The sequence below is a fragment of the Corythoichthys intestinalis genome, chromosome 13, assembly GCF_030265065.1.
Source record: "Corythoichthys intestinalis isolate RoL2023-P3 chromosome 13, ASM3026506v1, whole genome shotgun sequence".
NCBI classification, from domain to species: Eukaryota; Metazoa; Chordata; class Actinopteri; order Syngnathiformes; family Syngnathidae; genus Corythoichthys; species Corythoichthys intestinalis.
In genome coordinates, this window is record NC_080407.1 from 27,902,329 (window position 1) to 27,923,244 (window position 20,916).

Below are 20,916 nucleotides of genomic sequence, written 5' to 3' on the forward strand. Positions count from 1 at the left end.
CTAAGTTAAAAAAAATCAATTAAAGAAAAATAGTTTTCAAATACATTTTTTTTTGTTTCAGATTTATTTTTGCATTCAAACACATTTTTTTTTTTTTTTTTTTTTGATTGAAGTGACCTTTTCTTCGATTGAAAATATATATTTTGATTGAAGCAACTTTTTATTTGATTGAAGGAACTTTTTTTTTGATTGAATAATAAAGACACAAATCTACCTCCATGAAAAAGCAGCACACATTTCTTGTTTCTATGCGAGGGCGGGTATAGACCCTACCCACCGATGTCACAAAATCACGTGATCGCTGTATTGTTCCGCCCACTTGTCCGTCATTTTGTGTCTGTATTATCAATGGTCTCAATTGATCGAGCAATTTATAATGCATTTCATGGAAGACCCGGTGCTTTCGGATGACGTAAACTCACTTGATGCGTTGCATAAAAGGCGTTATGTGGAAAAGCTTCAGTTTATCCATTCGCCAGATCCATATTTGATGCCTAAATCGATGTTTTTCGACCCGCTGTCTCTGCTAGCTACCCTGATATTTACAACTATCTTGTCCACACAAAATCAGCCTATTCTCACGAAAGTTTGAAAAACTTTAAGAGCTTGAAGGCTTATAAATACTTCGTTGCTGGTTGGGTGAAACAGGTCCTCGTCCACGAAAATTCGGCAGGAATCTATCTTGTGCTTGGAAAGGTGAGTTACGAAATTTTCAATTCAAAATCTTTTGTTCTTGCTAACATCCACTGTCAAGTCTAATGTATTTCATGTCATTTGTCAATGGAGCTAGGGCTTTTAATGTTTATATGGTTTAGCGATAGCACTCTCACTACATACATACGTGTATGTTGTCGGCGATTAGCCTAGCAATGATCTTAATTGTGGTTGTCAGCCCAAAACCCTCTAAATATATATTAAATGCATCTTACCAGATATAAAATGACTACTACATAATCTGTGGTAATCGTTTGGAGCCCAGTTTTCTCGTCGAATTGCAGCAGCCCATCTCGCTCTCTCCTCTCCGGGTCTCTCGGAATCCGGTAGAACTTCAAGTCTCTCCGTCTGTCTTCTCTGTTATTGCAACCGACCGCCACACACGCCTTCACCATTTTGATAATTAATGTTAACGAGCAGAAAAACACGCCGTAAATAGGAGGAATGTACGTAGCCGTAACAGGTAAACACGATGTGTTGACGGACAATTGGGCGGCACCAGTCAGGAGGGCGGAGTTGTGACGTCACGTGGGGTCTATATAATAGTGACGGGATCTGTCGTTCACTTGAGTAAACGAATCCATTCCGGTTCGTTCAGTAAAAAGATTCGTTCAAACGAATCGTTCAACGAATCGTTCGCCCCCCTCATCTCCCTCCCTGCCCAAATGAATCGTTCGGTTAGTGAACGGGAAGTGACGTTGCCGAACGAATCACCAAAGACCGCTTCGCAGTATAACTGAACGGGAAGTGACATTGCTTGGTCCCTCCCTCTCTTGCACATTGACCACTCGTCGTAGTTTCAGAAATGAGTGACAGGCGATATCATTCTGCTTTCACAGACAGCCTCGTCTCCCTGCCGCTGCTGCAAAAGCGAGGGAGAACTTCCGCGTCGTCTGTCCTAGTTCTATGGGCTCAAAGTCATGGCTCGTGCTTGCATTTCGATTTACGACACGGTTAAACATTTTCCTTTTGAGGGGGAAGTGGGGGTTTGGGGTCGGGGGCGCACGGACTTTCTTTAGCATGATCTTGCTCACATATACAATGCTGCTGCAGTGCTGCTACCAGCCAACGCGGCATGCTTGCTGTCACGAAAATAAAAATAAATCGAAAGTTTAATTTCTAAATATGGAATGACCAACACATCATATTTACCTCTCGCTCTGTTGTATTTTTGTTTTTTATTATTAAGATGATCGTATTGAATTTTTGCACTGGTATTAATAAATAAAATAATCCGGTCAGCTCCCCTGTCGTCCCCGCATCTCAGATCGTCAAATGCTGACGAGAAATAATTGTTTGCTCTTTATGATGTCGCCTTTCTACTCTCATTAGTCTGTTAAGAAAAATGTAGACATATTGCGACATCTCCCGTGTCCGTGCGCTTTGTTTTTGGGTGCTTGAGTAGCACATGATGGACGGATTGACATAATTTGTCAAACCAACCGACACCCTCTGACACGAAAAAAAAATAAAACACTCGGAAAAAATTGACATGTATATACAGTTTCATTGCAAATCAGTATTATGGTGATCATACTAAATATTCTTTTTTTTCTGTGCACATATGAGGTAAATATCGCTGCCATGAAGCCTCCATATAGTGACAGTTCTCTGCCCGCTTCACTGCCGTCACGCGACCGCAGCTCAGCTTTTGCTTGCCTCGTAGCTACGCATGTTTTAAATTACTGTAAATTTGATAGTATATAGTCATAGGTACAGTCCCGAGTTTGTTGAGAAAAGTAGAACACTAAACCATGCTCGCTAGATTTGTGTGGTGTTTTTGTCTGTTTGAGCAGCATTTGATAGGCTCCACGTTAACAAATATGTGACAAAGTCATTTCCTTTCATTTTATGACTCGTACACCGCATAGTCATTACTGGAAAGTCAAGTTAGCAGCAAGCTAGGTCAGGAACCGGAGGACCGAATCACTGAACGGGAAGTGACAAAACTCAGTCTTTCCCCCCTGCCTGCACGCTGGCTGCTTATTGGCCACACGTGGTAATGAGTGACAGACGCCTTGATTCTGTTTCCGCTCCCTCCCCTGCCCGCGATGAAGCTGGCGTCTGATTGGTCGTGTGCAATGTCAGAAGACGCTGCCGCTTGCTCAACGCCCTCCCACGCAGCGAACAAGCGCCACCAACTAGTGACGAGATTTGTCGTTCACTTGAGTAAACGAATCCATTCCAGTTCGTTCAGTAAAAAGATTCGTTCAAACAAATCGTTCAACGAATCGTTCGCCCCCCTCACCTCCCTCCCCGCCCAAACGAATCGTTCGGTTACTGAACGGGAAGTGACGTTGCCGAACGAATCACCAAAGACCGCTTCGCAGTATAACTGAACGGGAAGTGACATTCTTGGTCCCTCCCTCTCTTCCACATTGACCACTCGTCGTAGTTTCAGAAATGAGTGACAGGCTGTATCATTCTGCTTTCACAGACAGCCTCGTCTCCCTCCTGCTGCTGCAAAAGCGAGGGAGAACTTCCGCGTCGTCTGTCCTAGTTCTATGGGCTCAAAGTCATGGCTCGTGCTTGCATTTCGATTTAGGACACGGTTAAACATTTTCCTTTTGTGAGGGGAGTAGGGGGCGGGGGCGCACGGACTTTCTTTAGCAGGTTCTTGATCACACATACAATCACATATACAGCATGTTTGCTGTCACGAAAATAAAAATACATCGAAAGTTTAATTTCTGAATATGGAACGACCAACACATCATATTTACATCTCGCTCTGTTGTTTTAGTATTAAGATGATCGTGTTGAATTTTTGCACTGGTATTAATAAATAAAATAATCCGGTCAGCTCCCCTGTCGTCCCCGCATCTCAGATCGTTAAATGCTGACGAGAAATAATTGTTTGCTCTTTACGATGTCGCCTTTCTACTCTCATTAGTCTGTGAAGAAAAATGTAGACATATTGCGACATCTCCCGTGTCCGCGTGCTTTGTTTTTGGGCGTTTGAGTAGCACATGATGGACGGATTGACATAATTTGTCAAACCAACCAACACCTGACACGAAAAAAAAAAAAAAAAAAAAAAAAACACTCGGAAAAAAATTACATGTATATACAGTTTCATTGCAAATCAGTATTATGGTGATCATATTGTTTTTTTGCACTGGTATTAATAAATAAAATAATCCGGTCAGCTCCCCTGTCGTCCCCGCATCTCAGATCGTCAAATGCTGACGAGAAATAATTGTTAGCGCTTTACGATGTCGCCTTTCTACTCTCATTAGTCTGTTAAGAAAAATGTAGACATATTGCGACATCTCCCGTGTCTGCATGCGTTGTTTTGGGCGCTTGGGTAGCACATTGACATAATTTGTCAAACAAACCAACACCCGACACGCTGACACGAAAAAAAAATAAAACACTCGGGAAAAAATTGACATGTATATACAGTTTCATTGCAAATCAGTATTATGGTGATCATACAAAATATTTTTTTCTGTGCACATATGAGGTAAATATCGCTGCCATGAAGCCTCCATATAGTGACAGTCACGCGACCGCAGCTCAGCTTTTGCTTGCCTCGTAGCTACCCGTGTTTTAAATTACTGTAAATTTGATAGTATGTCGTCATAGGCAGTCACGAGTTTGTTGAGAAAAGTACTACTCTAAACAATGCTCGCTAGATTTGTGTGGTGTTTTTGTCTGTTTGAGCAGCATTTGATAGGCTCCACGTTAACAAATATGTGACAAAGTCATTTCCTTTCATTTTCTGATTCGTTCACCGCATAGTCATTACTGGAAAATCAAGTTAGCAGCAAGCTAGGTCAGGAACCGGAGGACCGAGTCACTGAACGGGAAGTGACAAAACTCAGTCTTGCCCCCCTGCCTGCACGCTGGCTGCTTATTGGCCACACGTGGACGTGAGTGACAAACGCCCTGATTCTGTTTCCGCTCCCTCCCCTGCCCGCGATGAGGCTGGCGTCTGATTGGTCGTGTGCGATGTCAGGAGACGCTGCCGCTTGCTCAACGCCCTCCCACGCAGCGAACAAGCACCACCTTCATAGAACGAATCAGTGCAGATGATGATTAGTTGGGTCTCGTTCACCAAAACAATTCGTTCAAAAAGAACGAGTCGTTCGCGACCGATACAACACTACCACCAACTTCATTGAACGAATCAGTGCAGATGGTGATTAGTTCGGTCTCGGTCACCCAAACAATTCGTTCAAAAAGAACGAATCGTTCGCGACCGATACAACACTACTATATAATGTCCCTGTCATTACCCGATCGTGACGGGTGCATCGATTGTGACGGTTGCTACTGCGCACGCCCAGATCGACGCCATTTTCTCCCGAGCGATGACGGGAGATATAGACATATATGTGAGAGACTCAATGATCGAAATACATTTAAAATGTATTTTTTTTAATCGGTAGGGCATCTGAGGTACACCCTGATCCAAGCAATTCATGTGTACACAAAAAGAAAACCTTAAGACTTTATTTAATCATGAATAAATCTTAGGCAAGCCGCGATTGGTTCTGCGCATGCGCGTAGAGCACCGCCCCCACTTGAGTCACGATGCCGCAAGAGTGATTTATGTGGTAGATTCTGACATAAAAAAATATTAATCAACCTAAAGACATCGAAGAATAGTGAATTTTTATGTCTGAATCTCTTGCGTTTATAAGCGTAAAGCCTTTGAAGGAAGTGACGTGATGCAGTCACGTGAGAGACGGTCGCGATCGGGTAGCTATCTGCGCATGCGCGTTAAAGTTCTTCGTTTGTTTTTTTTTTTTATTAATCGCGAATTTTAGTGCATACTGCCATCTACTGTATAAAAATGTACATCATCTACAGTTTGCCTCCACCCTTATCTGTGTATCAATATAGTAATAATAATTCTTTAAAAGAATTGAAAAAGTGCTTCCCTTACATACTTAAATGTCTTCCCCTCCCCTCCCCTCACCCCCAGTAACCCCTTCAGAGACCATTCACGCTGGTTAAATTTAAAAGAAAAACTTTAAACCTTACGGACTTTGTTATAACATACGTTTCTCAATGGTATTACAAATAGAAATTGTTATTGTAATAATGTACGAAGGCTTCAGAGTCCTAGATTTATATGGTGAGTATAGTTTAGTCCTTAACAGTAACAATTAAAAAGAGCCTCTATTTTGACTTTTTTATATTTAGTATATATACAAAATTTTGTTAAAGCCCATGCTTTGATTTAATTCTGCAGCTAAATCCAACAATAAAATGTTTTTGTTTTGTATATATTTTGGTATATTCGTAGTTTCATGTAATTTGCTGTGATTATAAAAAACAAAACATTATCACTGTCAAATTTATTGTTGTAATATTTCGACCATTTTATAAGGATTCAAGGATTTTTATTGTCTCATCAGTTCACATTTACATGTTAATGGTGAGAAATTAGAACTCAGGTCCCGTTTTAAAAGCAAATATAAATGCAGAGTGAGTATAAAAGAGCAAAATTGTAAGGTGCATACAAAAATAACAAGCAAGAAAGACAAAAACGCTGGATAGAAGTATAAAAATATGTAACTACTAAAACAATTTAGCAGTTGGCTGACTTGAGCTTGTTAGGGGCTAAGATGTGCGTGAGGTATATAGACATGATCATAGTAGTCCAGTAATATTGGGGGTCTACGGAGCATGGCAAGAGTTCAACAGTCTGACAGCTTTAGGGAAGAACAACAGAAAATTTATGACAACACTGAAAACTATGTGGCAGTCATTCTTTAGTCCAAAATACATAATACAAACCTACAAATGCATAAATATAATTAGAAATACTCTTGAGGATAAACAGTAGAGAAGGTGAATAAACAAATAAAAGCTGTAAGGTGACATTTATTGCTGTATTAAATTTAGGGGGAAAAAAAAAGTTTCATAGGAAAGCATCCAATGATTATGCCGTAGATTGAAGAAAACAAAATGCCTTAAGCTGAAACAGTTTTAATGTGCATGTGTAGAACAAACTCAAACAAAAACATTACAGTTTAATGCATTGGACAGCAGGAACAACTGCAGTATCCTGTAGGTGTTTCCTCCTCGCAGTAAAACGCCGTTACTTTACCCCTTTTCTCCTCTCCAACAAATCCTATAAAAGAACATAAAAACACTGAGAAATACCGTTTCCAAGCACTGTGGCTTTTCCACCATGTCTATGCTTTGTTGAGATATTAAGTGTCTCTAATGACACCAAGATAAGCTTACACAGTGCAACTCACCTCGTGGGGATTGTTTGAACTGCTCCCCATACCCATGGCAGATCTCAATGGTGTACATGTTGTAATACTCTCTCCTAAATTCTGCACAGAACCTGCTCCATGTCCAGACACCTGTGGGATAAAAAAAAAATCACATTTACATATATAGCTTGTAGACAAATGTGACAACAGCACAAAAAAAGTACATGTCATTGCATTTTACTGAAGTACTTACTGTTAAGCCATTTAAAATGTGGCCGTCTTCTGAAGGAGTCTGGAGAACCAAGGTCTCTGATTCTGGACCACACAAGCGCCAATGTGCATATAGCACGGTCACCTTCCCGAAGGACAACTTTTTCATGTATGTTGGCAGTCAATACTTCTGGCAACTGTAATATAGGTGAGCCGACAATGAAAAAGTATCAAATTTATTAAAAAACAAACGTTTAAAATGTAATTGGCTTCTCATGACAATTACTAAACTCCCTGCGCAATACTGCCTCATTGGGCCCTGTCTCTAATTATAATTACTAGTATAGCAGTTATGTCCTCAATTTAGATCAAAGGAAATTATGTCCAGGATTAGGCAGCTGTCAGTGTCATCCTCAACCTTTCAAAGAAGACATAATTTACACATGACATGCAGGTGAACGTTATGACCAGGTAAGCAATCAATTGCAGTGATGACCATTCCCCTTATCAACATTGATTGATTATCTTGTAGTTTTCTTTTACCTGTCTGATTGAAGTTTAGTAAGATATAGAGGGGGTTGCCTTTGGAACCCTGAAGACAGGCTGTAGAGATCCCTGAAGAAGAGGGGACGCTTTCTCTGTCCAGAAGGCAAATCTGTGCCCATGCCTTTAAAAAGAAATGCAAATAAATCCATGCCCAATACCTCCCAATGTTCTTTGACACAAGTGTCACAAAATGAAAAACAGACCACCAAAAAGGCTTTAAAAATGTGACAATATTTGATAATTTTTCAGAAATTAAAAAAAAAAAAAAAAAATTATTTACAATATTTCTACAATTCTGAAAAGGAGGATGGTCTAATATCGTAATGTCTGTTGAGAAGTGAAAACAATCCATTTGTGCTTCAATATAAATCATTACTTTAGATGAAATAAATTTCATGTAACGCTTCTGATTTAACTTAGTTGCTCAATTAAGGCATTTACCCATTCATTGATGTCCTGAATCATTGTTGGCCAATAGAAGCTAGAAATGGCCTCGACGCCGCTCTAGTTCCCAGAGTTATTTTGACACTCCATGAGGATAGTCTGCTTCCCCTTTGACTTGATGACCAGGCGCATATATTTCATTGGGGGGTCTTTTATCTGTTGGACGAAAATTAAAAAAGCAAAGAGATTCTTAAAATTCAGTAGATTAAAATGACCACCACCTGACAGAGATCAATAATAATAAATAAATAAAACTCAGCTCTGGACCTTCTCCCACCTGACATTCACAACAGTTTCACTTATTTTTATTATAACATCTCATATCTTTCTCATTTTCTACTTAAAAAACAAAAATAGAAAAAGTGCCTCTTTTTTTCAATGATTTCAATATCTTTATAAATAGTTTATGGAGCTGCGTTTTTTAAATGGCATAAAAAATAGTTACTTGGCCTATAAAGGATTAAAAAAACGTAGAGGCTCATATATTCATGACCCTCTTTTCAGACCTATAACACAAATTGCCAGTATAACATCAGTTTTACTTACCTTTAACAATGAAATCACGCACCATTCGTCGAATCTTACGGCGCCCACTTGAGTAGTTGGAAGCGTTCCGTCGACCAGGTACCTTGGAAGATGCTAGGTATCCACATTCATCTTCTCGGATCACTCGAAGTATCTATTAAGACATATTCAAGCATTTCATGCTACTCGAAGATAGCGGCGTACACACACGCATAAAAAACCCTCAATGTCCGAGCCTAACGCATAAATCTATATCTCCCGTCATCCCTCGGGAGAAAATGGCGTTGATCTGCGCGTGCGCAGTAGCAAACCGTCACAATCGATGCACCCGTCACGATCGGGTAATGACAGTCCCACTTCGGCTTTACTTCCGCTTTACGATGCGACGTCACGGTCTAAAAATAGCATGCGTGCGGTGCACCATTGGATATGAATTGTAGGATGAGATACATTTTGAAAACTGCGTGAACGGTAAATTTTGGGGGTGTCATTCGGAAGATTCCCTTCGTTGCACAAGAATTCCTGTCATTTTGGTATTTGAACGGTGCCTATGGACTGTGCGGGGCGCCGAGAAACGCCTTTAAAAAAAAAAAAAGAAAAAAAAAAAGAATAACGTTGATGGTTGCTTTTGCATTACATGCAAAGCTACCATGACCATTGTTCAATGAGGTCCATCAAAAGCAGCGTTCCTGTTTCATGTTGGACGATGAAAAAATGCTTATAAAAATAAAATATGCGGTGTCGTATACGTGTACGTCATGCGTCATGACGTAGACGATGTGAGTGGCCGGGGGAGGATTTCCCGTCCGATTGCTTAGCAAGATATTCCATTTTTCATCTCTGCTTTGCCCCACGACGGAATGTAATCTGCTGAAAGGTGGCAGAAAATTTCGCACACACCAAGAATCCGTTTAATCTTGCTTCTGCTCTGAGTCGTTTGGGTGCACGTTTAAACTTCGGAGAGGGGATGGAGAGGGAGAGGAGAGGAACTTCGAGGCCTGCTTAGGTTAGCCTAGCCGTATTTAGCCGCTACAAAGGGAACAAACACCGCGCCTGGGATTGACACGTCGCCGAGTAAACGAACATCAAGTCCCAAAATGTCAGGTGAGTAAGTTGACATTTGACTCAATGGTCTCGCAAATGATATACATTACAACTGGAATGTTTAAAGACACAAAATGTATGACTAGCGTTGGCGTTGGCTCTCGACCTCGTACCTTCAACGCCGCGCATTCTTTTTCTGTTCTGGAGGCTTTAAACGGAGTCGACAGACATACTGAGAGTCTCAGGTTGCGGTCAAACAACAAACACATGTTTTAATGAATGAGGCACACACATTACAGCATACGACTCCAATGTATACAGAACATTTTACAATCTAGTGGGCACAGTTCTGGGGGATGTCTTGTGACTTCCCCTGATTAGATGAACAAAGACTTAAGTAGACTGAGGGGGGTTCATGTTACACCTTCATGGTCTTCAAAGGACTAAAATAAATGAGCTTACTCTTATGACAACAAATGGTATATATATGTTAAAACTAACCAGAATGTGAATGTATGATTGCTTTGACTAAGAATAAAAGTACATTAGGTAAAAGGTACATTATGCATACAAGTAAACATATAAATGTAAGGACATAACACAAGTGGTGTCACGGAGCACACCATTTGTGGTCTTTATTCTATCTGTACTGTTTTTGTTTTTTAATGTGACGTGGAGTACTTGAATTAAATTATTCTCATGTAACAATTCTGCATGTTTACTAGGGCTGTCCCAAACGACTAATTTCCTCCCGATTAGTCAGCCGACTATTTTTACGATTAGTTGACTAATCTAATATATATATATATATATATATATATATATATATATATATATATATATATATACATATATATATATATATTTTACTACTTTATTAATGAAAATTTTGTTGAAGCTTATTAATTAACAAAAAACATTTTGGAACACCTAAATTCTTTATTAACGTTTAAATAAATAACATAAATATCAATAATAAATCACAAACAATGACGTCAAATGCTGCTGGCATTAACTAGTGCAAAAAAAATGTAAACGGAAACACTAAGGGCCCAAGTACAACAGATGCATGACCGTTGCGGTTCCGGTCCGACTCCGGTATAAAAAGCGCCACAGCCAATCCGTTCCCATTATATCCTATTGTTCAACGTATACTGGCCGCGTCAGTGCTCCGGATTGACTGCGAACCATCTCCGGCGTGCCGCATGCCCGCCAGATGGTGTAGGCTATTTTCTATTTTTACCGGACACGCATCCGACAAAATGGGCGGAGCTGGGCCTGGACGTAACAGCCCAGTTGCATATTCACGGTTTAAACACCAGCGAACATGGACGAAGAACGTTTCATCATGGAGGTGGAAAGTCACAAAGTGATATACGATGCAGCAGATCGTTATTATAAGGACAGCATTAAAAAGCGAAGCTGCAAGGTGTCCTACTATGTGTGTTTTTCAATGATATCAAACACACGACGTGCTGACAACTTTGAGCGGGGAAAAAAAAAAAGCAGCGTCTCTGGAAGTGCTGCACTGCAGAAATTCTCGTGCCCGGCGCACATAAAATGTCTGTTTGTATACAGAGTCGAGGGGGAAAAGTACGAAAGAGAATAGAGACACCCACAAGTTTCGACCTGGTGGTCTATTCGCGATGTTTCTCTTTCTTTCCTACATTTTACTTGACTTAGAAAAACCAACAGTTTGCGCTGGGCACAGGAATCTGCAGTGTTGAGTAGAGCTGGGAATCTCTGGGCACCTAACGATTCGATTACGATTACGATTCAGAGGCTCCGATTCGATTATAAAACGATTATTGATGCACCCCCCTCCTTTTTTTTTCTCTCTTTTTTTTTTTTTTAAAAAATGTTTTGTACATTATTTCCAAAATTGTTCAAAAATACTCTCAGGCTAAACCACACTACTATTTCAGTATCAAGTTAAGATAGAGCAGTAAACAAATATACAAAAATAACATTAAATAAAAAACTCCAGTCCCCATTCTGTATCAGCAGCTTTAAACTACATTCAGTTAATTTAATGTTGTGAATCAACCGTTAAATTTGTTAAAATTGCTCCCGTTATTCCATAATTTCCCTTTTGTCTACTTTCAACATGTGAAAGTTTTAAAACTATTTTAAAGATAGATTCAAGTCAATATTTTACCGATTTAGGAGTATTTTAGATAAAAAGTTAATTAGGTTTGCTTGGAAGGTTCGCTACAACAGCCTTGCAGGGAAGTGTACTGCTTTAAGATGGCGGCCGTTTATAACGCCCGCATCTTAGCTTTTTGTAGATGTGCTGCTAACACTACCAAATCTATATTGTATCTAGTCCTATATAAATGATATCCACCGAAACATTACATGGATGTACTTGTAGCAGCTTTTCGGCAGCAGTCAGGTATGTTGTTGTGTTTTTTTATCTCGTTGCATGAGTTGAGCTAGAGCCGTGAGTTGAGCATTGGCATTACCCGAGGGGCCGGGTAATGGGAAGCATGATGTTTAGCTACTCTCGCTCCGTTCCGTCCCGAAGACCGCGCGGCGCGCTGAGTGTTGTGTACTTCCGCTTTACTTCGCATATTTCAATAATCGGAATTTGGATGTTTGTGAATCGTTCTCGAATCTTCCACGGCCGAATCGCGAATAATCTAAGAATCGGAAATTTTGCACACCTCTAGTGTTGAGATTGCCTGGTACACCAGACTCACCGCTGCTCCAGCTATTGAGTCTGGCCACCATTCAGCGGATACAATTTCCAGGGCGGAGCAAGCCACAGCAAACAGACAGCGGAGTGGACCAAAGCATCGACGGGCAGACGTGACGTTAGTAAAACGACGAGGGCAGGACGAGGGACTTGCGCGCGGAAGTAAACATACGAGGAGAGCGGAGTTTATTCAACATGGCTAGCGCGAGACAGACTGTTGTCAATGACTCGTGTCGATGTGTTTTTGGTAATTTAAAACTGATTTTACCGTGGATTGGAACGTATTCTCGGCTCTCCTGTTCACCATCTGTGTTGTTGTGGAGACTACTTCCGACGCGCAAGAGTGACGTTGCTCGTTAAGAACACGTCACGCAAATACACGAATCTGATTTGTCGATTGATTTTGTACCTGCTCGAGAGGCCGTTAATGGGCTGGTTCCCAGACTTTTCTCTCAGTGTTTGAAAAATACAGGGAGAACAGTCTGGCCGTGCCAGGCAAGTGTTGAGACACCAATTCCAAGTACGCTGTTTTTTTAGCTCGTGTAGTATATAATTCGCTATCCATTTTATAAATATTGCAGATTATTTAACAGTTGTTTATAACAGCTCTATGAGATGTTATGTGCCATAATTTTTAAATGTGCACAAAGATATAAACCCACCGACACAACCAAGGGCATAATAGAGCCCCGCCCCCTTCCCCCCACACACGGAGCCCTGATCTCAACATGATGCAGTCAATCTGGAATTAAGAGACAGACATAACTAAAATATCAATATGCAAAGAAAAAATGTGGTCTCTCTCTGCTTCTCTGATGAGTATAGACTCTGTGTGCTTTTCGTTGTTTTAAATGGCACATTATAGCACGCGATCACGCGAGCGCTCAAGATGAACGGAGTTGGCGGACTGCAGCCGTGCCAGCCGGTATGATTTGCCTGATTTTGACGTGCTGCGTGGCACGCAGTCAACACTGAACCGGACCGGAACCGCAACGATCATGTATCTGGTGTACTTGGGCCCTAAGACCACCTCTTTAACAGGAGTCAAAACAATTCTTACTCTTTTTGTGGTATGTCATTGTCTATATTGTTCTAAATGTTAAAATGAATTGCAATGTCCCAGACAACCATTTTCAGAATACTTTGTGTGTGAGTTCAGATGCTCTTTCTGGTGCGCATTCCGCATTTTTTTTGGGGGGGGGGACTGTTCAACTTTTGTTTGTTTTAACCTGAAAATAGATAAAGTAGAGGGCACACCGAAATATTACCACAATTATTTTGAATGAGAGGCACACATACTCACAGTAACAAAAATTAAATATATAGTATTAATTTTATAGCATATGTATATACACAATGGTACTTTATAATATAAAGCAACTAACATTAGTGCAGTCATGGATTACAGTAAGCAGGCCATTGCTGTTTCCATATATATTTTTATTATGTTATGTATATACAGGATATATGTATATATTTTCCCCAAGTGGGAGCTTACATGATCCTAATAAATGTAATAATTAAAAAAAAAAAAAAATATATATATATATATATATATATATAATTGTATAATATATACCGGTATATTAATTATTGTATTAAATAAAAATGCATGTTGATACGACGCACATAAAGGTAACTTCCATTTTAAAAAACATCGTTAGAAAGTTGTTTGGACTTACAATCCACTAGCTTGTTGTTTCTTGTTGTCTTCAAAAATTACACTTGGGTGACGGCGCTTCAAGTGTTCGTTCATAGCCGACGTTAGGGTGGTCCTTATATTGGGTCAAAATTTTTTGGGGGGAAATGTTCAACTCTCACCCCCTCAATGTGTTAGGAAATAAAAAAAAGTAAACTGTGCAAATTTTCAAAGTAATTATGCAATATTTTGAGGTTGCTCACAGCCTTTGAAATTTCCAAAATGTTCGTATTTTTAGAAATTTTACCGTTATCGGTTATTTTGGAAAAAATGCTTTCAATTTCTTTATTATCAACTGAATGTAGTGAAACTTCACAATGCATACACCAGATACAAATCTAAAAATTAAAGCATAATACAAACAACACATGGTTACATGTATATTTGTGGAATCGTAAACCTAATTTGCAACCGCCTTATGATTACAGTCATTGTTACAGAATACCGCTGGTGTCCTCAGGTTCACAGCTAGTGCAAAACTGTGAGGAGTGCTTCAAAACAAGAAACAAATTGATTTGAACCAAACTATTGTCAAGATATTTTGACTGATTAATAAACTAAAATGTATGGCAACATACGAAAGGTTCACTATCAGTGACTGATGATTATTTATTGATTTCACTAGTCTGGAGCAGTATGGCCTTTTTTGCATCGGGGAAGCTCTTCCTGTGGTCCTGTACGACTTGCAGCGAGTATTGTTTCTGTTCCTCATCATTAGTTAACAAAGGATTGTACTCTTCGATGAGTGCCACTCCCCTTTCAGCTAAATCGTTAACAACCTTCAGACTGTGCACGATGGAAGATGCTGCCTTGAAGTCGTCTCGGGAGTCCCATGTTTCTGGTTCAGCCTGGAGAAATTCTGCAGCTATGTCCAAATTTGTGAAGAAAATCTTGGTGTTTCGGTTCACACACCCCACAAGGGACATTTCCTGGATGGACTTCTTGGCAGCTTGTATGCGCTTTGGACCTTTTGGCAAACTATCAGAAGCAGATCCTTCCTCCAACATAGCTTCCACCATGGCTCTCTTTGTATCATTGGTTACTGCTGGGTCGAAGAGGGCCAACGCTACCAACTCTTCACTTAAATACCAAAGGTGTCCTGAAAACTTACTGACTGCAGCTTTGGAAATTGCTGGGTTGATGTCCTCATACATCTTCAAACTTTGCAAAAACCACAGATCATGACGAGGAGCAGAGACGGCATCAGGAGCAGTGAACCAGACTCGTACGTACAATGGGACGATGAACACACAAACATCACGAATGCCTTTGTTTTCATGAGCAGTGAGCTTGAACTGTTCTCGAAATAGATAAATCTTGAGAGCATACAATGCCTTCGCCATCCAGCGTGCGTGATGTATAGCTCCAGGAATCCTGAAATGAACACCACGAGGAGGACTACCGCCGAGAAAAATTATGACGAGTTCCAGGAGCTCTCTGTAATCATCTCTTGGTTGAAAACAGTTGAGGTGTTTCATGACAAAATCAGTGGTATCATCTTTGATGTCTGCAATCAAATCATTATCATCAGTTGTCACAGCCGGCCTGAAATCTGTGCGGTCAATGTACTCCCAGTGCTTCTGAAACCTTTTGAAAATCTTAACATCAGGACCAGAGGTTGGACCCACTGGAATCACATGCTGGGGCAGAATAGCACTCGTCATCACTATCACCTTCTGTGTTGTCTTCGGAACCAGTCAGTGACGCTAGCTCATTCGTCATGGATTCCTGACTGGATAAAACCACTGAATGTGACAAACATGAATCAATATTAATTCACGGCTGTGTTTTTAAGAATAGCCAAGTCAATTTCAACATAAATGTATGATACAAAATACCATAATCTGGCACACAATACATCTTACAAAACTCAAAAATACGGAAAAACGACAATATCTGCCGTTTTTTAAACGTCTTGAGCAACCTCTAAATATTCTCTAATCTCCCCAAAAATTTTTCCTAATTATTTTTACATTGATTGTAACATGTTGGTGGGGTGATAGCATGAGTATTTGAAAGTTGAAAAATAAGGACCACCCTAGCCGACGTGCTACCATGGTATGCGAGCTCAGCTTAGCAAAGAGTACACACCGTGGCACCCCCCATATCTTCCTTGAAATAATTCCAGGCTCTGGCTATTCTGGTCCGCTTTTTTCGCTTTATGCCACTTTCACGTGTCACCAATTCTGCCCTTTTTGGTAATAGGCGGTGTTTTCAACTCCTCGCCGTACTGAGGAGTGAACCGGCGATTCACTTGGCTTGTTGTCGTCGGTCCGTCCGATTTCCTCCTCAGGAAGGCGGCGGCGTATATAAAAACATCGAGAGGCGTCGGATGGCTCTTAAAACCAAAATGTGAGGGACGCAGCAACTGAAGTCCGCGCTACCCGCACACTTTCCCAACTCACCGATCTGGCTCCCTCTCTCTCGCTCGCCCACTTTCTTCCTCTTTGCTCAATCTGACAATGCCGGTCACATTGAAATAACAGCGGCCCCCTTGGGGGTGCCAGTAACAACCGCTTGCATTGCGAGCGCCCGCCATTCTAAACTTTATCCGCATGTAATTTTTTTTTTAACCCGTCATACCCTGTTGACGGTATGTTTTGCCCGTCGACGCTTTTACGTCATCGATGACGTTGACAACGTCGACTAGTCGGGACACCTCTAATGTTTACCAATCGAAAAATGGAGAAACGACCTTTCAGTAACGTCCGATCATAGTTGCTGGACACAAATCTGTAAAAATACATTTAAAACGAAATAGAATAGCAATCTGCAATTTATCCAATTTAAAATACTGCATGGATGGCATACAACTCAATTTAAAAAGTACAAAATGGGCTTTCCCAATCCACTAAATGTCCAAACTTTCAGAAAATACTCCAGATACATATTTGCATGGTATTTGGCAGTGTGAACCTGTATGACAGCTATGGCTGCGGGAAACGAAGAAACGCTCATCCCTTTCGAACTGCAGGATTCCACTGTCTTCAAATCTTTGTCTGTTTGGCGATCTTAATGCTGTTAATTTATCATGTAGTCAAATTCATCTGCTTCTGTCGTCTTTAACGATAGCTGAAAACCAAAAACAATCTTGCTAAATTGGAAAAATGAACAAAACATTAACACGAACTAATGGCTAAATTTAGTCATGGAACATATAACACTAGAGCAAATATCTGCAAAACAAATTGTACAACTACGAATAACAATGGTCAACATTGGCCAAAATGCTGAAGCTAGATTAAGGATTCTTTCTTTCATGTGAAGTAGCCACATACAAAAGTGGCTCAGATCAGATTTGAAATGGTCCACTACTATGCGACTTGTCCCGTTCAGATCGTCAAGTTAAAGCAGTAATGTGAAGTAATTTCATAACATGCCAAATAGGGTCACAATTAAAGTAATTAAACATTGTCCAACAAATAAAGCATGAAAAAATAATTTATATGTTGTATATTTGAGGAAATAATCGCGTTTCCGAAGTTCGAGCCTGAAAGGGGACGAACCCGGAAGTGATACGTCACGCCGGGAACAGCGATGGCAGCTCCATACATACGGCCGCCATACAAAGCCCTTCAAATAATAATTCAAACAGCGATATAAGTGATAGATCGAGGGCAAGGGAGGAAATCCAAGTTTTTGAAGAGTTGGAGGAAGAAGAGGAGGTTGGAATTTTATGTTGGACCTAACATGTATTAGCCAGACGCTAATCAGGATGCAAACAATGTGCCTAGACTACCTGACATGGAATGGATACAAGACCCATTGAGATTACAAGATTGTTAAGATATAGGCTGTTATTATTTTCATGATTTGAAGATGCAGGCATTGGCACATAATTTTATGCTTTTGTCTATCTGATGACATTGTTAAAAAAAAAAAAAAAATCAGACTTCATGTTCATTTTGGCAGATCCTGCAGCTCTCGTGCATATAAAATAATAATATAAAAACGTTGGGGGGGAAAGAAGAGTCGTTGATGGCTTTCTCCACTTTATTGTGGCAACAATAAGAAAACAAAATAATAGCGGACTGCCGCCACATTCGACCGCAAAGTTTTACTTCTCGCTGATCTCCTCCTCGCCTCCTACTACTCCAGCGTCTCTTAAACGGATCGTGCATAGTGTCTTGTTATGAGCTTTTTGTTTACAAACGTATCGAACAAACGACGTGCTGACAACTTTGTTTCTTTGTTAACACATGGAGCTAACCGTACAACACGGTTCGGGGCTGAAGTGGCGTCTAATGGCGTGAGGAAATGTAGTTTTTCACACAAGCGAACAGATTTCAAAGCACCACTTCAGTGTTGTCCCGAGACTACATTTCCCATGATTCACTGCGTGACCTGCGCGCTCGCTGATTCGCTGCCAAACATTAAAAGCAACTTGTCACCTGTCAGCGTCTCCGTAAAACACAAACTAGAAGGCTATCAAGCGATCACCGTGAAAGAAACGCCGAACTGTAAAAATGCAATGCAATGCTTGAAGCATGAAGGTGGATACATAATCCAAATACAAATAAATGTTCACAAACTCACCGGCGGTGTGTGTCTCTTACTGCAACATGACCGTGAATTACCGCGACGCCGACCCGCTTATGTGCACATCCACACCCCTTTCCCGATTGACAGTGGATTAACCCTTTCGGACAAGATCGTAGATGACGCACAATTTGAACACGCTTAACCTAGCGAACGCAACAACAGTTGGCAACTCTGCTTTGACAAAGTCATCAGTCATCTATCCAAAAATCACACTTACTTTTTGGCAAATCCTTGATCATAAGCAGACCGGTTAAGGAAGCAGGCATCTTCGAAGTGTTTGCAGCAGAGAACACTACTCGATGATGGCGTGAAATTCATTCACTTCGTGCGAACGAAAGATGTGTCATTTACGTGCCCTGTTATCCTTTGGCCACTCATACAACTTTTCGTTTGAGTGAGAACAAAACATCGCCACACACCGCCGCGGCATCTTACCGAGAAGCAATGCAACAAACAATACTGTTCTATGGCGGACTTCCCTCGCACTTCTCGGTGTGACGTAATTTCCGAAGATTGCCGAAGAAAAGCATTTTCGTTGTCAAGGGCGTTGCTATGGGTTAAACAAAGAATCTGGAAGGGTTGTGTTAAAAAAAATAACGAAAATATGCTTATAACTGTTTGGCCATTGATATTATTCAAAAACATGGTTGGCCAACCTTACTTCACATTACTGCTTTAATGCTTTACTCCAGTCGGGAAAAAAATCGGATTTGTGCATTAACAAATGCGGTATTAACCTAGCCTTTTTGTTCATTTTAGGGCATTTTCAGGTCACTTTCTGTTGAGTTTGGGTCACTGCCTATTAGGCATGTGCCGGTATGATATTTTGTCGGCATGATAACCGTGAGCAAAAATACCGCGGTATCACGGTATCACGGTATTGCAATTATAGCTCCAAAAAATTTTGAGATGTATGGGTTAAAAAAAATAACTTTTTTTCCATTAAACAGGATTTTTTTTTTTCCAGACCATAGTTGAAAATTGGAACATGAATATATTGTTAAAATAAATAAATTATCCATTAAAAAAATATTTTAAATAACATTAAACTAAATATAACTTGTAGACTATACTCACAACCAGAGCTCAAGTTGCTCAAGATTAAAGCAAGAACAAAATAATTTCTATAAAAAAGTAAAAACACTTCTGAATAAAATTTTTAAAAAATTTATACTGCATGACTTTTTTTTTTTTAGGGTGGAAAAGCTTAAGTGAAGTTTCGCCATTTTCAGCCACAGTGTCAACTCTAGTCTACATGATGTCATGCGTTTGTGTTAAAAAGAACATAAAGAATTCATAAGTTAAAAATGTATAAGTTACTTAAAATGTCAATATTGTTGTGGAAAGGTTTCATCTAAAAAAATTAAAAAACATTGTGAGTGAGACCTCTCCTTGATCCAGCGAACGTGGATTTGTGCTTAGGGCAAGATCATCTTTCACAATTAGCGATCTTTGACGGTATCACTTTTTCCCCTTCATTCAAGCGAATCAAGCTTGTTTTCTCACTCTGCGGCTGTCACACTCAACGAAGTTGCTCTCCCAACTAAGCCTAGGCTAACATTCATCTTTGTAAGCTTTTAGTTAGTTTGTATATTGAATTTGAAAGGAAAATGTGTGTTTTGTTTTTGGCGAACTTTTCCATGGTGCTAATCTGTTGAAGCTACTCACATGGAAAAATCTAATTGTACAACCATTTTAAATGTATTCGTTTTTTATATTACACTTACCACGATTTGAGAGCTCAATAAATTGAAGAACAGTACGCCTTATATTTGGAGTATTTGTTTTTGGGTTAGCTAGCTGGCTGGCTAGCCGATAGCGTCACTTTCACACACAGCAACAAACTGGAGGGGGTGAGCGCTGCTGCGCCAAGCCGCTTCTGGCTGCATTTTTGACACAAGAAAAATAGCGAATACCGTACTACGGTCTGACGGAAAATTTTTGTGGTTTTAAAACTGCGACGTTTTCACACCACGGTAAACCGTGAAACCGGTAACCGGCACATGGCTACTGCCTATTCACTTGGGGACATTCATGGGTCACTTACTGTCCTGTAACCCAAAATCAACAGGACGTGACCCATAAATGCCCCAAAATCTTAAAAAAAAAAAAAAAAAAAAAAAAAAAAAAGTGACTAAAAATCAACAGCAAATGGCCTGAAATGCACCCAGATTAAACTCATTGATTGCCATAGACATCCAATCCGTTTGAAGTGGCATTCGCTGCCACCCTCCCAGTTAAAATGGATTGGACATCTACTAGTGATAAACTCACAGCAGAAGGATGACAATAGATTGCTTTCCTGTTTATTAATG

General features: G+C 40.2%; 2 protein-coding genes across 4 annotated transcripts in view; one reads left to right on the top strand and one right to left on the bottom strand.

Annotated features, from left to right (window-relative positions):
* The first annotated feature begins 4,973 nt into the window (after positions 1-4,973).
* LOC130927912 (zinc finger and SCAN domain-containing protein 2-like) overlaps positions 4,974-20,916 on the top strand; it is a 44,727-nt gene continuing 28,784 nt past the window's right edge. For 2 of the 3 annotated variants that reach the window (XM_057854032.1, XM_057854033.1), the window contains exon 1: positions 4,974-9,722. In XM_057854032.1, the coding sequence (XP_057710015.1) occupies positions 9,716-9,722 (7 nt within the window). In that variant the 5' untranslated portion in view covers positions 4,974-9,715. The remainder of the gene's footprint in view (positions 9,723-20,916) is intronic. The other variant, XM_057854034.1, reaches the window with a different exon arrangement.
* On the bottom strand, positions 14,085-15,990 carry LOC130927913 (uncharacterized). Its single transcript, XM_057854035.1, has 2 exons — positions 15,647-15,990; positions 14,085-15,566 (listed from the first exon to the last, which is right to left on the bottom strand). Exons 1-2 carry the CDS (start codon positions 15,663-15,665, stop codon positions 14,665-14,667), a joined length of 921 nt encoding a protein of 306 aa, XP_057710018.1. The 5' UTR covers positions 15,666-15,990; the 3' UTR covers positions 14,085-14,664.